Source organism: Diceros bicornis, chromosome 4 (genome assembly GCF_020826845.1).
Source record: "Diceros bicornis minor isolate mBicDic1 chromosome 4, mDicBic1.mat.cur, whole genome shotgun sequence".
Taxonomy (NCBI): Eukaryota; Metazoa; Chordata; class Mammalia; order Perissodactyla; family Rhinocerotidae; genus Diceros; species Diceros bicornis.
In genome coordinates, this window is record NC_080743.1 from 83,601,381 (window position 1) to 83,613,562 (window position 12,182).

At 40.8% G+C, this 12,182-nt stretch overlaps 1 protein-coding gene across 2 annotated transcripts in view; it reads right to left on the reverse strand.

Annotated features, from left to right (window-relative positions):
- RGL1 (ral guanine nucleotide dissociation stimulator like 1) overlaps positions 1–12,182 on the reverse strand; it is a 119,773-nt gene that overhangs the window by 18,770 nt on the left and 88,821 nt on the right. For both annotated transcript variants that reach the window (XM_058539892.1, XM_058539893.1), the window contains 4 exons: positions 7,426–7,515; positions 4,961–5,047; positions 3,583–3,615; positions 1,388–1,509 (listed from right to left, as the gene is read on the reverse strand). In XM_058539892.1, coding sequence (XP_058395875.1) covers positions 1,388–1,509; positions 3,583–3,615; positions 4,961–5,047; positions 7,426–7,515 — 332 coding nt within the window. The remainder of the gene's footprint in view (positions 1–1,387; positions 1,510–3,582; positions 3,616–4,960; positions 5,048–7,425; positions 7,516–12,182) is intronic.

A 12,182-nucleotide genomic window follows, 5' to 3' on the forward strand; every position in this document is an offset into this window, starting at 1 on the left:
CTTTCAAATGAGGAAACTGAGGCTTCTAGAGGTTACATGATTTGCCCAACATTATACAACCACCTTCAGAACTTAGGCTGTAGAGTCAGGCAGACCTGAGTTTGAATCCAAACTATCACTGACTAGATAGAATACTTCTCTAAGCCTCAATTTCCTCATTGGCAAAATATTTGCTGTCCATTTTGCTCTCCCTGATGATAAACTTTCAAGGAAATCCCCTGGTCTACAGCAGGGGTCAGCAAAAATTTTCTGTAAAGGACCAGACAGTAAGCATTTTAGGCTTTGCAGGCTCTACAGTGTCTGTTACAACTGCTCAACTCTGCCTTTAAAGCATAAATAAGATGTAAATGAATGGGCTGTGTTCCAATAAAACTTTATTAATGGATACTACAATTTGAATTTCAAATAACTGTCCCATGTCACCATCTTCTTCGTTTTTTTTCGCCAACCATTTAAAAATGTAAAAACACATGTAGGCCAGATATGGCCTGCAGACTCTAATCCACAGCAGGGTAAAGACTACACCCTGCTGCGCCAACTTTCAAGGAACTAGAGTGAATGTACCTTTCCATGCTTGTCACCACTATTTTGAAACCTGTCCCATGTGTCCCAGCCATATCAGAGTTCTCACTGTCCTTCCAAATGCCAAGCATGTCAGGCCATCAGGCCTTTGCATCTATTCTTCTGTCTAGAATGTTCTTCTCCAGTTCTCCTGGTGAAATCTTATCTCTTCTTCACAGCCCAGCCCAAATGTTAACGCCTTTATGACTATCTTCCCCATTTCCTCCCATCCTTGGCCAAATGAATTGTTCCTGCCCGTATGTCCTGTAGCACTTTAGTTGCCCATCATATTTCAACTCTTCATGAGTCTGTCTCTCCTCCCCGATTGAAAACTCCCTGAAAGCTAGTACCAATTAACAATAGTGACAAATATGGTGCTGATGGTGGTGGTAGTGGGGATGGTGATGATGGTGATGATGATGATGATGATGATGATTGATGATGATTGATGATGATGATGATGATGATGATGATGGCGACAACGACGATGACGATGGTGGTGGTAAGTACTTTAATGCTTTCCCAAATATGATTCATTTAATTCTCACATACAAACATTTTATAAATGAGCATCCTGAATATCAGGAAGAATAAGTGACTTGTTCAAGGTTACAAAGATAAACAAATGGTAGAGCAAGAATCTGAAAGCATATCTTCTGATACCATCAGTTCAGCTTTTCCTGCCTTACCATCATCCTTTGAAAACTGAGACTCTAGAATCTAGTAACTGCTCACTAAATGTTGTTGAATGCCAAATGAGGAACTGGATGAGTATTCCTCTTGCCAACACCGCAGCTCCACCCTGATAGGCAATATGTCTGCCTACCTCTCCTCTTCTGTTAGGAGTTGCTGCCTCTGGAACCACTGGATGAACTTCTGGTCTGGGGTCATACAATAGCTGTTGCAGGCAGACTGTAAGAGCTTTATTTGGGCAATCACTTCAAATTCCTAAAGCAGACAGAACACCAAAAAGAAAGAGTGAATAATAACGCAAACCAAATATACATCTTTTCAACATGAAAACATGCCATATTAGGAGAAATGATGGAGAAACCATCTGGGAGGACTCTGAAGTATTGCCTTCCTTAGAAATAAAATAGCTAAATAATTATAATTCTTAAAAATTCTAACTCTGAATCTCTGAAATCCTTGTATGCTTTAATTGTTAATCCTTTCTCCTTGAAAAAGCAATTTATATGAATAAACAAGCTACTAAAGTAACCCAAACCAGTTGCTACCTAAAGGGATAGTGGCTTCCTTTTTCTCTTTTCCATTTTCATTCTAGGGATAGAGAAGTTATTTTTTAAAGTTGAGTACTTCTAAAATATATTTAAAATTTCTATTTCTACTTCCTAAAAGATAAAGAAAAAAATTACTTGAAGTCAGGAAGCTCCCAAGTTCCCCACCCCCATCATCTTCAACCCTTACCCCTCAATAAGTGAGTTTGGTAGAGCTGAATATCTAAACGGTCCAGGGCCTCATAAACTTGAATGTTTAGATTTCCCAAATCCTTGGGTTTTTACTGCTCCAGTAAATCATTTAACTAAGTCTTCTAAAGCTCACAAGAGAAGCAAGTATATAATTATGTTCAAAATTATTTATGCTTCTTTAGATGTTTCAATAAATTTTTTTTTTAAGTTAGCAACGGGTATAAGCTTTAGCTTCAGGTTTTACACTCAAACTTTCCAAAAGTTTAACATGCTAGTCTTAAAAGGAAAGAGATTACCATCTAGGGTTATTCTGAAGTTAAACGACCAAGATGGGGTAGCTGTGGAGGCAGTAACTGAATTTGTTTTATCATTCCAGAAGACGACAGAAGTAACTCAACAACTGGCAGGTCCTGTGGGTGTCAAGTTCCCCTCCAGTGACCTCAGCCCTTGGTCTCAGTATCCTCAAGGAACGCTCATCTTCATGCTAAAGAAGAAAGTATACTCTACCAGAGAGAGTCTAGATTAGTATAGCTTGTTACTAATGAGCTCAGCCTGGTTAGCTCCTCAAGTTTTGGTTTTAACTTCAATGTCATTTCCTCCTGGAAGTTTCTCTGACCCCACAAGTTGGGGATAGATGCCCCTCCTACCTGCTGCTATAATACCTACTACTTCAGCTCACAAGCCCTTATCAGGTTGTATGCTAATTGCCTGTTTATTTTTCTACCTTCCTTCTGGATCATGAACCTTATGAGGGCAGGGAGCTCTGTTTTTTTCCTGCTGCAATCCCCAAATCTATCACAGTGCCTAACCCATGTTAGGTATGCAAGCAATACTTGTGGAATGAAAGAATGAATGAATGACTAAAGAACAACAAGAGTACTACGGGGTGAAGTTATTTTGCTCACTCATTTTCCTTTGAATCTTTTAAATATCTATTTAAATACACCATTTCAACACTAAAACCACAGCAAAGTTTCAAAGCTCTATTTTATCTTTTTAGCACAGTGCAGAACTATTCTACGACCCACAGAAAAATTCAAATTGATGCTGAACACCCCTTCCCAGGCTGACAGGAAAGGAAAAGAATAATTATCCACATGTAACTATGAAGACCATTTCCTTTCCTCTCTCAAAGAGACCCACAAGAGTTAACCATCTTTACTAACTCTTCTATATCATTTACTCTTATGATATAGAAACTCCCCTTATCCTTAATAGGATGAACCTGTTATTGCTGAAGCTAATTGTAAAGAAGGAGATGATTGGGGGTGAGAAAAGAAGTGTGGGCTTTGGAGAGACAGGACAGGATTTGAACCCTGGCTCTGCTACCAGACGACTCCGGTCAAGTTACTTCATCTCTCTGAGTCCTGGTTTCCTCATCTTTAAATTGAGGATGATAAAAGCCACCTCACAGGACTCATGGGGAATAATATATAGGAACATGTGAAGCACAATGATGTATGATAAATGCTCAATAAATGCTAATGCATTTTTTTCTGCCTCTGCAAAAAAATTGAAGTCCTCACTTCTTTTATTTTTTTCATGCCCAGATGAAGTAAAATGAAAAACCACAGCCAAGACCTCTACTTACCCTTCTCCTTTTCTCAAAGTTTATCAGCCCACCCTGAAAGAAATTAAAAAAAAAAAAAGAGTGACAAACCAAGCTACTTTAAAACACAGCCCTATGTTGTTCTAGATCTTATTAAAACAGATCAGAGGGATGATAAAGTCACAATTATTAATGACACTATAATTATGGCTACTATGGAGGAAGAGAAGTATCGTTTGCTTCAAGAAAAACATTCTTTTAATGATAATAGGACAGGATAGGCAGACTGCCTTCTCTTAAAAAATGTCTGAAACCAGCTAAAATAGTAATGATAAAGGAGTTACAATTCAGAATCCAAAGACATTTGCAGAGTCAGTAAAGGCAAAAGCTTGAGTAAATGTTCCATTATACTTTTTTTCTTGACCAAAAGCAACAAAAACAGATGGTCATTGACTCATACTGGAAACCAAATTGTCAATGGTTTATCAAAAGGGAAGTCACTTCTACACAGCATCATGAAAGTTAAGTTTCAATTCTTCATCCCCCCAGCTCCTATTCTCAGTAGGCTGAATTTAACTCCTAAATCATTGGTCACTCTCCAAAAACTCCCCAACACTAATGAGTGTTTCCTGAGATAAGCTGAGGCAGAGGATGTGAAGAGACACAGAGCTCAGGAAACGCAAAATGAATGAGCATGTCTACATTTACGAAATACTTGGAGGTGCATATATGCAAAATAACTGGTACTCCTTCTAATTATGATAGAGTAAAAGCAGGCTGATTGCATGTGATAATCAGGGAGGCACGGTAAACTTAAATATACAAGCAATCCTTAAATCTCATTTCAAATATCAAATTTCTTGTCCAGTTAATATTTTATTACGGCTACTAACAAGTAGCTTGTTTGACTGGGTTTCACCTCTTTTCTCATTCAGAGAGAGAGAGAGAGAGAGCCTCAGAGTAGGTAACAATACAAAAAAAAAAAAAAAAAAGGAATACTTAAAAATCCACAAATTTGACAGAGTCCCTATCCCAATAGGTTGCATGTTAGGGCATATTATCCCCTCAGCTCCACCTGCCAAAGTCCTACTCAACATCAAGGTCTTGCTCAAACCCACTCCTTCATAAGACCTTGCCATCACATCCCCTCAGATGGAACTTATCGTGACCTTCCCTCTTCTCTCACGGTATTTCTGTTTGACTTCTTACTCTTTCTATCAATCACTGCCTGCTTTGATATACACCTTCCACTGGACTGTGAGCCACTTCTGCTGGTATTCATCTTTGTATTCCTCATAGCATCTAGCCCAATGCCATGTATATAACGGGCCCTCAACAGATACTTACAAAAGTGAATTTCTCTCTTGGGTATCCAATGAGAGGGCTGCACGCCCAGTTTCACCACTTGCACACAACTCACCTCGATGTAGTCCTGAAGCGCGGTGTCAAGCATGGTCAGGTCAGTCAGGAAGGTGCCCAGGTAGGGCACAGTTCCCTGCATCACACCCTGAAGAGCAAGCACAGCAAAACTGTCTTTGTTGTCATTGAAAAGTTTAAGGGTTTCAACAACCTCCACATTGGAGCAAATGGACCTGTCGTTAGGTACATTTAGTAACGTGCGCATTTGCTAACAGAAGGCCAGGTAAGCCTTGACAAGGTTTAGAGAATAATTAAGGGCCATTTAAATTTGGGGCCATTAGTGCTAACCTCCATGAATGAAATTTTTTCAATCCCTACACAAACAGGACAGGAACTCCATCATCAACGTCTAAGTTTCAAGGTCATAAAAACTAAGTGTCAACGCCAGGAGATCACACAACTATACTGAAGTGTGTTCACAGTGGGGTTTATATATAGCTTAGACTCAGGTCAGAGGTATGGACACTCCCAGTGGTTTAGAAGGGCCCTGAAGAGGGATGGCCTCACCATTGGTAGAGGGCTGCTACCCACCGGAAAAGAACTGTGACCACAAGGGAATGGGGTGTCACGATTAAAATGGCCCCTTGGGCTAGACTTTGTGACTTGCTTCCAAAGAACAGATGAGGGAAAGGGAAAAACAGTAACTTTAAAGTGGAAAACCTGGCAAACTCTACCTTAACCAAGCGATGAATGTTAACACCACCAGTGACACCAGAAGTCACTCTGATGTCATTCACTTGATATGATGTGATGAGAGGGGCACTTCACATCTGTGATATTTTTCCCTTAAACCCATCACCTCAGCCTACTCACTAGAAAAACAACAGGCACACCCTGATTGTGGGACATTCTAAGGATACTAGAACAGTTTTTCTTAAGATTGTCAAGGTAATAAAATACAAGGAAAGACTGAGAAACTGTCACAGAGCAGAGGAGACTGGGGAGACAAGACAACTAAATGCAGTGGGGTACACTGGGTTTGTCCTGCAACAGAAAAAGGATACTAATGGAAAACTGGTGAAATCCTAATAAAGTCTGGATTTTAGCCAATAGTATAATGCCAGTATTGGTTTCTTAGTATTGGCAGATGTGTCATGGTTATAGAAGATGTTAATACGCAGAGAAAATGGGAAAGGGGTCACAGAAGCTCTATGTACTATCTATAACTTTTCAGTAATTTCCAAAATAGAGAGTTTATTTAAAAAAAGTGTCACTTGGAAATGAAGATAGAAGTACTTCAATTGCAGGTATATTAATTTCATCAAATTTCCTTTGAAATCATCTCTATTCCCCGTAAGGCCACCAAGGCAACCATTCTGAAGAGAAAATAAAAAGGGGCTTCCACGGACACTTTATCCTAAATTCCTTTAAGGCACTTATGGAAATTCTGGCAAGAAAATGAAGTCTTAACCAGGGCAAGACCAGGCTACTCGACACGAGGCTGGCATTTCCTCAGCCAGAACTGCTCCGCGAGGGTCACACGGAGGAGGGCTTTGTCCTTCAGGAACTCGCTGCCAGCTGCAGTGTGTCCTTCCTAATTATGTGTACAAGGTCTCATCCTGAACTAAAATAATCTTTTTTCCTAAAGAGCTATTTTTAACTTGTCTTTGAACAACCAAAACGTCTGAAATGCTGTGAATTTTTTTAATGCTTTATGTTACAGAAGAGTCCTATCATTCAAAAACAACATTTCTGATGCATGTCCAGCTTTCCAGGGAAGGAGAAAATCCTCTCAAAGCAGGGATGAGGATATTTCGAGTTCGTCACTCTCTAATCTCCCCTCTCTGGTTTTCCCACTTCTATGCCGAAAGTTGGGGATGGGTTTAAAATAAAGCTAATGATGATAATAACTACCTCTCCGTCTGAAGGAGGGAGGTACGATATTCCTTTGAGTTTGAAAAGCTAGAAAGATCTGGTTAGTACTTGGGGTACTAAGCAGAGCTGGAAAATGACTAGAGAGTTTGGAGGAAATGAACAAATTTCCGAGTACACGGACCACGTCCTCCTGGGAGCAGACACTCTCTTTCCTCAGCACCCAGGTCCTGGGCCACCGTGTGTCCAACGCTGACTACAACAGGCATTCCCGTTAGGAACTGAAGCCCAGGAGGTCTCAAAGCCAAGGTAGCAGCAGCTCCTAAGTGCAGGAGTGGACGGCGGAAGACAGCAAGAGGGACAGAAGTCTACCCACTGCAGACCTTCCCCTACCTCCAGAAAAAAAATGCTCCTGAGTACCCGACAATTTGGGACTCCCAGTGTTTATTTCCTACTGGGTCAAGTGGAAGTGACAATATCTTTCCTACAGACCTCCCAGGGGTGCTAGGAACAAATGAGGTAAAGGATGGGAGAACATTTTTGAAAGCATGGACACCCTGCAGGTTGAAGGTGCCAGTGCCATATGGGAGCCCAGCCACCCACACAAGGCCACTCTCTGGTGGGCTCTCAGGGAAGACTGAGGGCCGTACATACCATATCCTTCTGGAGTTGAAGCCGCCTCTGAGTCCGCTTCTGGTTTTCTTTCACACTGCTGTCCAGGTTTGCAAATTTTGAGGTTCCTTCCTAAGAAATAGAAGCATACACAGAGGAGAGTGATGGAGGATGACACTAGAGAGAAGTAAAAGAGCATCTAGTTTCTGGTACAGAACCTCTGCACAACCATCTGGATGCCACGCAAAATGAAGAGGCCTCCAGCAGGCTCTGGGCTGTACTGTGCAAATACTTGGCTGGCTTGTTGCAAGTGGTCTATATGTAACAAGGCCCAGTGGCCGTGGATTATCCCGTTTTCCCCCTACTTTGTAAGAAGAGCCCCTGATTTGGTTATAAAATCAATCGTCAATACAAGGCAGGCAATTCCCAAAACTGGAGAGAATTTTCACCCATCACAAATTTCACTCAAAGTAATTCCATGTCCCGGAAATGAAGATCTCTGCCTCTGTACATTTTGTGATTTCTTGATCTTGGCCTGAAATGCATGGGCCAGCATTTTGTGGTATTTCTTAGCTAAATGAAACTTTTCTACCGGAAGTTTTCTGAGGAAGTCCAGTATTGTGGTACAGCATTAATCCATGCAAGCCAGACCTTCATACATTTTTTCCCCTTTTTCTCCTGCCATCAGTCCTCCCAAGTTGCCTCTCAGGTTTGGAACTCTTACAAATCCATCCTTCCCCCTGGTGCCTGAGGACAGATGGCTACCCTTTCTTTCCTCCTGTCTGTTGTAACAACAAACTCTTCTACATAATGACTAATCTCGAATTTGCTGACTGAACATAAAGTGTTTTCGGTTTTGTGGTTTCAGGGTCTAGTTAAGTTCTCATTTTCCAGGAACTGTATGAATGGGAGGCAAATTTCACAATTCAGGAGTGTGTAACCTCTACACTAGTTTTCCCTTAGTCAGTTTTCCCTGGTTTATTATACCACCATAGCATGTGATCTTCCACTACTGTTTAACTCACATCAGGATCTTTTCTAGTGACTTGGCCTTTCTGACGACAGTGATGCATCAATACCTTCTATCATTCACCAGCCTTTACCCAGTCCCAGTACCCCACTGCGGACCGAACCCAGAGGGACTCATTATCTATTTTAAGTCTCCCTATTACAAAAGATAATAAAGAGAGGTATCGTTTAATGATCTCCTACTTATAGTTTTTCCTGGGGATGAATCAAAGTGCCCTAAAATGTACTATTTTCTGTGCTAGGTGGGTGTGAGTCCTCCCAAATTCTTGTGAATTTGTTTGCAGTGAGAAATCAATTCTTTCTGACTTGAATGCAAGTGTCCATCTCTTTCCAGTGTTCATCCTTCTGGTTCCCTTCCAGTTTCTCAATCATTGGCAGAGGTAAAATGTATGGAAATTATTGCAGCTATATCTAAAATTCTTAAGAAGGATTTCCGAAAAATTGAAAGGCTCTTGAGAAGCACAGAATAACAGAGATGGGAGGGATCTCACAGAGTGCTTAGGACAACCTCCTAATTGGGAGGAGAGATAAAGACCTGCGATAAGGAGCTAAAAGACTTGCTGATTCTATGACTTCATGATCTCATGGGAGTGAGATTCCATTCCTGGCTGGATAACTAAAAAGACTGACTAGCGCCAGTTCTTCCAAATAAGGTGTCAAATGAAAACCCACTATTTGCCACATCCAATGGTGTCAGTTTTTTCCTTCATTGGCCCTAAATCCTTTGCTCTGCAAGGTCTCACAACACCAATCCCTTGAAACTTCTCATGGATTTTGTGATTGCATTGCTCTGGCTCTTTCGTCTTATCTCCTTTGCTGCTTGCTCATATCCTCTTAGTGACTCTTCTTTCTGCCAAAGTTACCTCCTTGTTTTTCGCTATACTCATGTCTTTGGAAATACTATCTAGTCCCATCAGCTTAATCATCACCTATGTCCCGATGAATTCCAAAGCTCTCCGTCTCCCTCCATCAATCTCCCACTCTCCTCTTGTCTCTCCCCCTCTGTCTTTCTCTCTCTCTCTCGTGCAAATTTCTCACAGGAGTCTCACCTTCTCTCTATCTCCATCTTTGGCAGAGTTCAGCTGCCCTCATCCATCCTGTTCCTGGGCCTCAGAGGGGCCTCTTCTCCTAGGCTGCTGCACAGGCATTGGATCCTCTCAATAAATGTTGGTTAAATTATAGCTCAGAAGTTAACAGTAATTATTTGAATAGGTTTTCACAGTCCTAACAGTCTTCTGCTCCAGCTCTGACTTTAGGGTGTTTTGCAGCTTTACTAAACACACATCTCCACAGAGCCAAATTCCTGGGCCTTTCTAGCAGTTGTTTATATCAATTCGACCAGGGAGAATTCTCATCAAGAGTTCCAAGAACTAAGAATATTTGGCGGTATTCTGCTTTCTTGTTGTTTTGAAATTGGTGGACTCTATAATTCACCTGCTTGGAATTATCTAAGTTTCAGAAACCACAAGGTAGCAACTGGTTTAAGATAATCTTTGAGAAAAATAATATTTTTTCAAACAATTAAAAGGAAAACCAGAGATTTTTGCTAATCATTATGTCGCCTCAGTCATAATGTTATAGACGTGGCACATTACATCTACCCAGAAGTAGAAGAGAGGATAGGTCTTTTAAGACTAAGATTATCCAACCATAAATCAGAATTAGTCCAGGAGTGGTATATTAGACACAGAGGCCAGCAGTTTTTCTCAGTTGGTTCTTTCGAGAACCTAAGTACCTTGATTTCATTTTTTTACAACTGTGCTGAGAATTAACAACCAGAATTATACACTTCATATGAAGAATGATCAACAAAGATGACTGGAAAGGGACCTACATATACATAGGACTGCCCAAAACATTCCACTATCATTAATGATAATGCACAGACCACATCAATTCATAGCCAAGTTTCTCATTTCTTTGGGATCTGAGCCATATATAAGAAATTTAACTTAGAGTACTGGAGTAAACTTCTACATTTAAGAAAGGTTTATGGAACCTTTAATGTCTAGATATAGCTTTGCTTCTAAGGTTTCAGCCAGAAGACTGCCACCAGGCAATGAGCTACACAGGATTCAACTTATCTACTTTGGAAAGATGACTCAGAGCTATCGGGATTTGAATGTGTGGCTCCAGTTAGTCTAACTTTGTATTACTGACAGGGAGACCACTAAGCCATCTCCTTCAAGCCAGATGAGTTTCCATTTAAAGTCTTCAAATCCAGGGGGATGTGAAGCAGGGAGTAACACAATCTCAGCAAGCATTGTTGAGAGTGCAGTGAATCAGGTAGGCCAAATCCAATGCCAGACATCAGCATAAACTGCCCCGCTCATATCATCTACCCCAAGAAGGGCTAACAGTGGGCAAGTTGTCAAAGACATGTGAATTATAAGCCCCATCAATTCATGCAGTCAAACACAGTTTCTGACCACTTCCTATATGCTAGGCACTGTGTTGGCATCAGCGATATAACAGTGAAAAAGATAAACCCAGTCCCTGCCTGCAAAAGGCTTACAGGAGACAGGTTAAGTACACAGGTAATTCCAATGGAGTATATGATAGTGTGAGGACAGACAAATGACAGGCTTCTCCTGGAGCACGTGGGAAGGTACCTAATCAGACCTGAGAGTGTCAAGGAAGGCTTCCAGAAGAAGGGGAGTCCACACTGAGACATGAAGGAAGAGTAGGACTTAGGAGGAGAACAGTCAGGAAGATCGTAACAGATGCCCTTATAGGAACAACTAATCTAGTAGTTATCAACCAGATGCCTTTTCTTAGTAACCCCACCTCCACTTCACTTGCACCCCTCCTCCAAGTGCCTGCCCTAAGCTTACAAATTTAGCTTATACTTTATTCATTTTCATTTGTTATGCATACTTTGGTTTCACATGAATATAGTTTGTCAAATACTAAAAATAACTTACATTTAAATAGTGCTTTCAAATATTTTATCTTAGTCAATCTTCAAAATAATTCTACAAGGTCAGTAGATTAAATACCATTATAGTCTCCAATTTATGGAAAAGGAGACTAAGGACAAGGATCATCTCTTCTAACTGCCCAGCTCAGGGCTTCCCCCTATGGTAGCACACGTCACACTATTTTATAAGTGTCTACTTCCCAACCTCTCGCATGAGACTGGAATCTCCTTAAAATCAGAGATTGCCTTCCATATGATGCACCACTGAGTAAATGCTCAATCAATATTTGTTGAATTCCTGATTTACCTTCTCTCTAAAGTTTTACCTAATGTAACCCGCTCCCTACCCACCGAGTGGTCAGAAGAAATAGTTTTATGCCTAAGTGATAAAAGCACAGGTTTTAGAGTCTTACCAGGCTGGATTCACCTTCTAGCTCCACCACCTACCAGGTGCGTAACTTAGGATAAGTTACTTCCCTCTCTGAGTCTTGACTATCTGCAAAATGAGGATGCTAAAATCTACTTTATAGAAAAGCTGTGAAGATACTATCTGGCCTATGTCCTCCTCTGATGATCGTTCACAATCTGCTATTTGTACCTTTATTTGACGACTTATTCTTGTTTAGTGTCTATATCCACCAACTAGAAAGTGAATTCTTAAAAACAGGGTCTGTATTAGTCATCTTCATGGAATCTAGGGGCTGGTCCAATGCTTTACAAGTATTAGGCATTCAACAAATGTCTGGAGAGATAAAATGAACCATGCTATACCTTCACCTAGCCTGTAGTTCAGCAGTCAGCACTCACTGGGTGTTCAATGAATATTGCTGACTGATGGGTTGTGCAACTT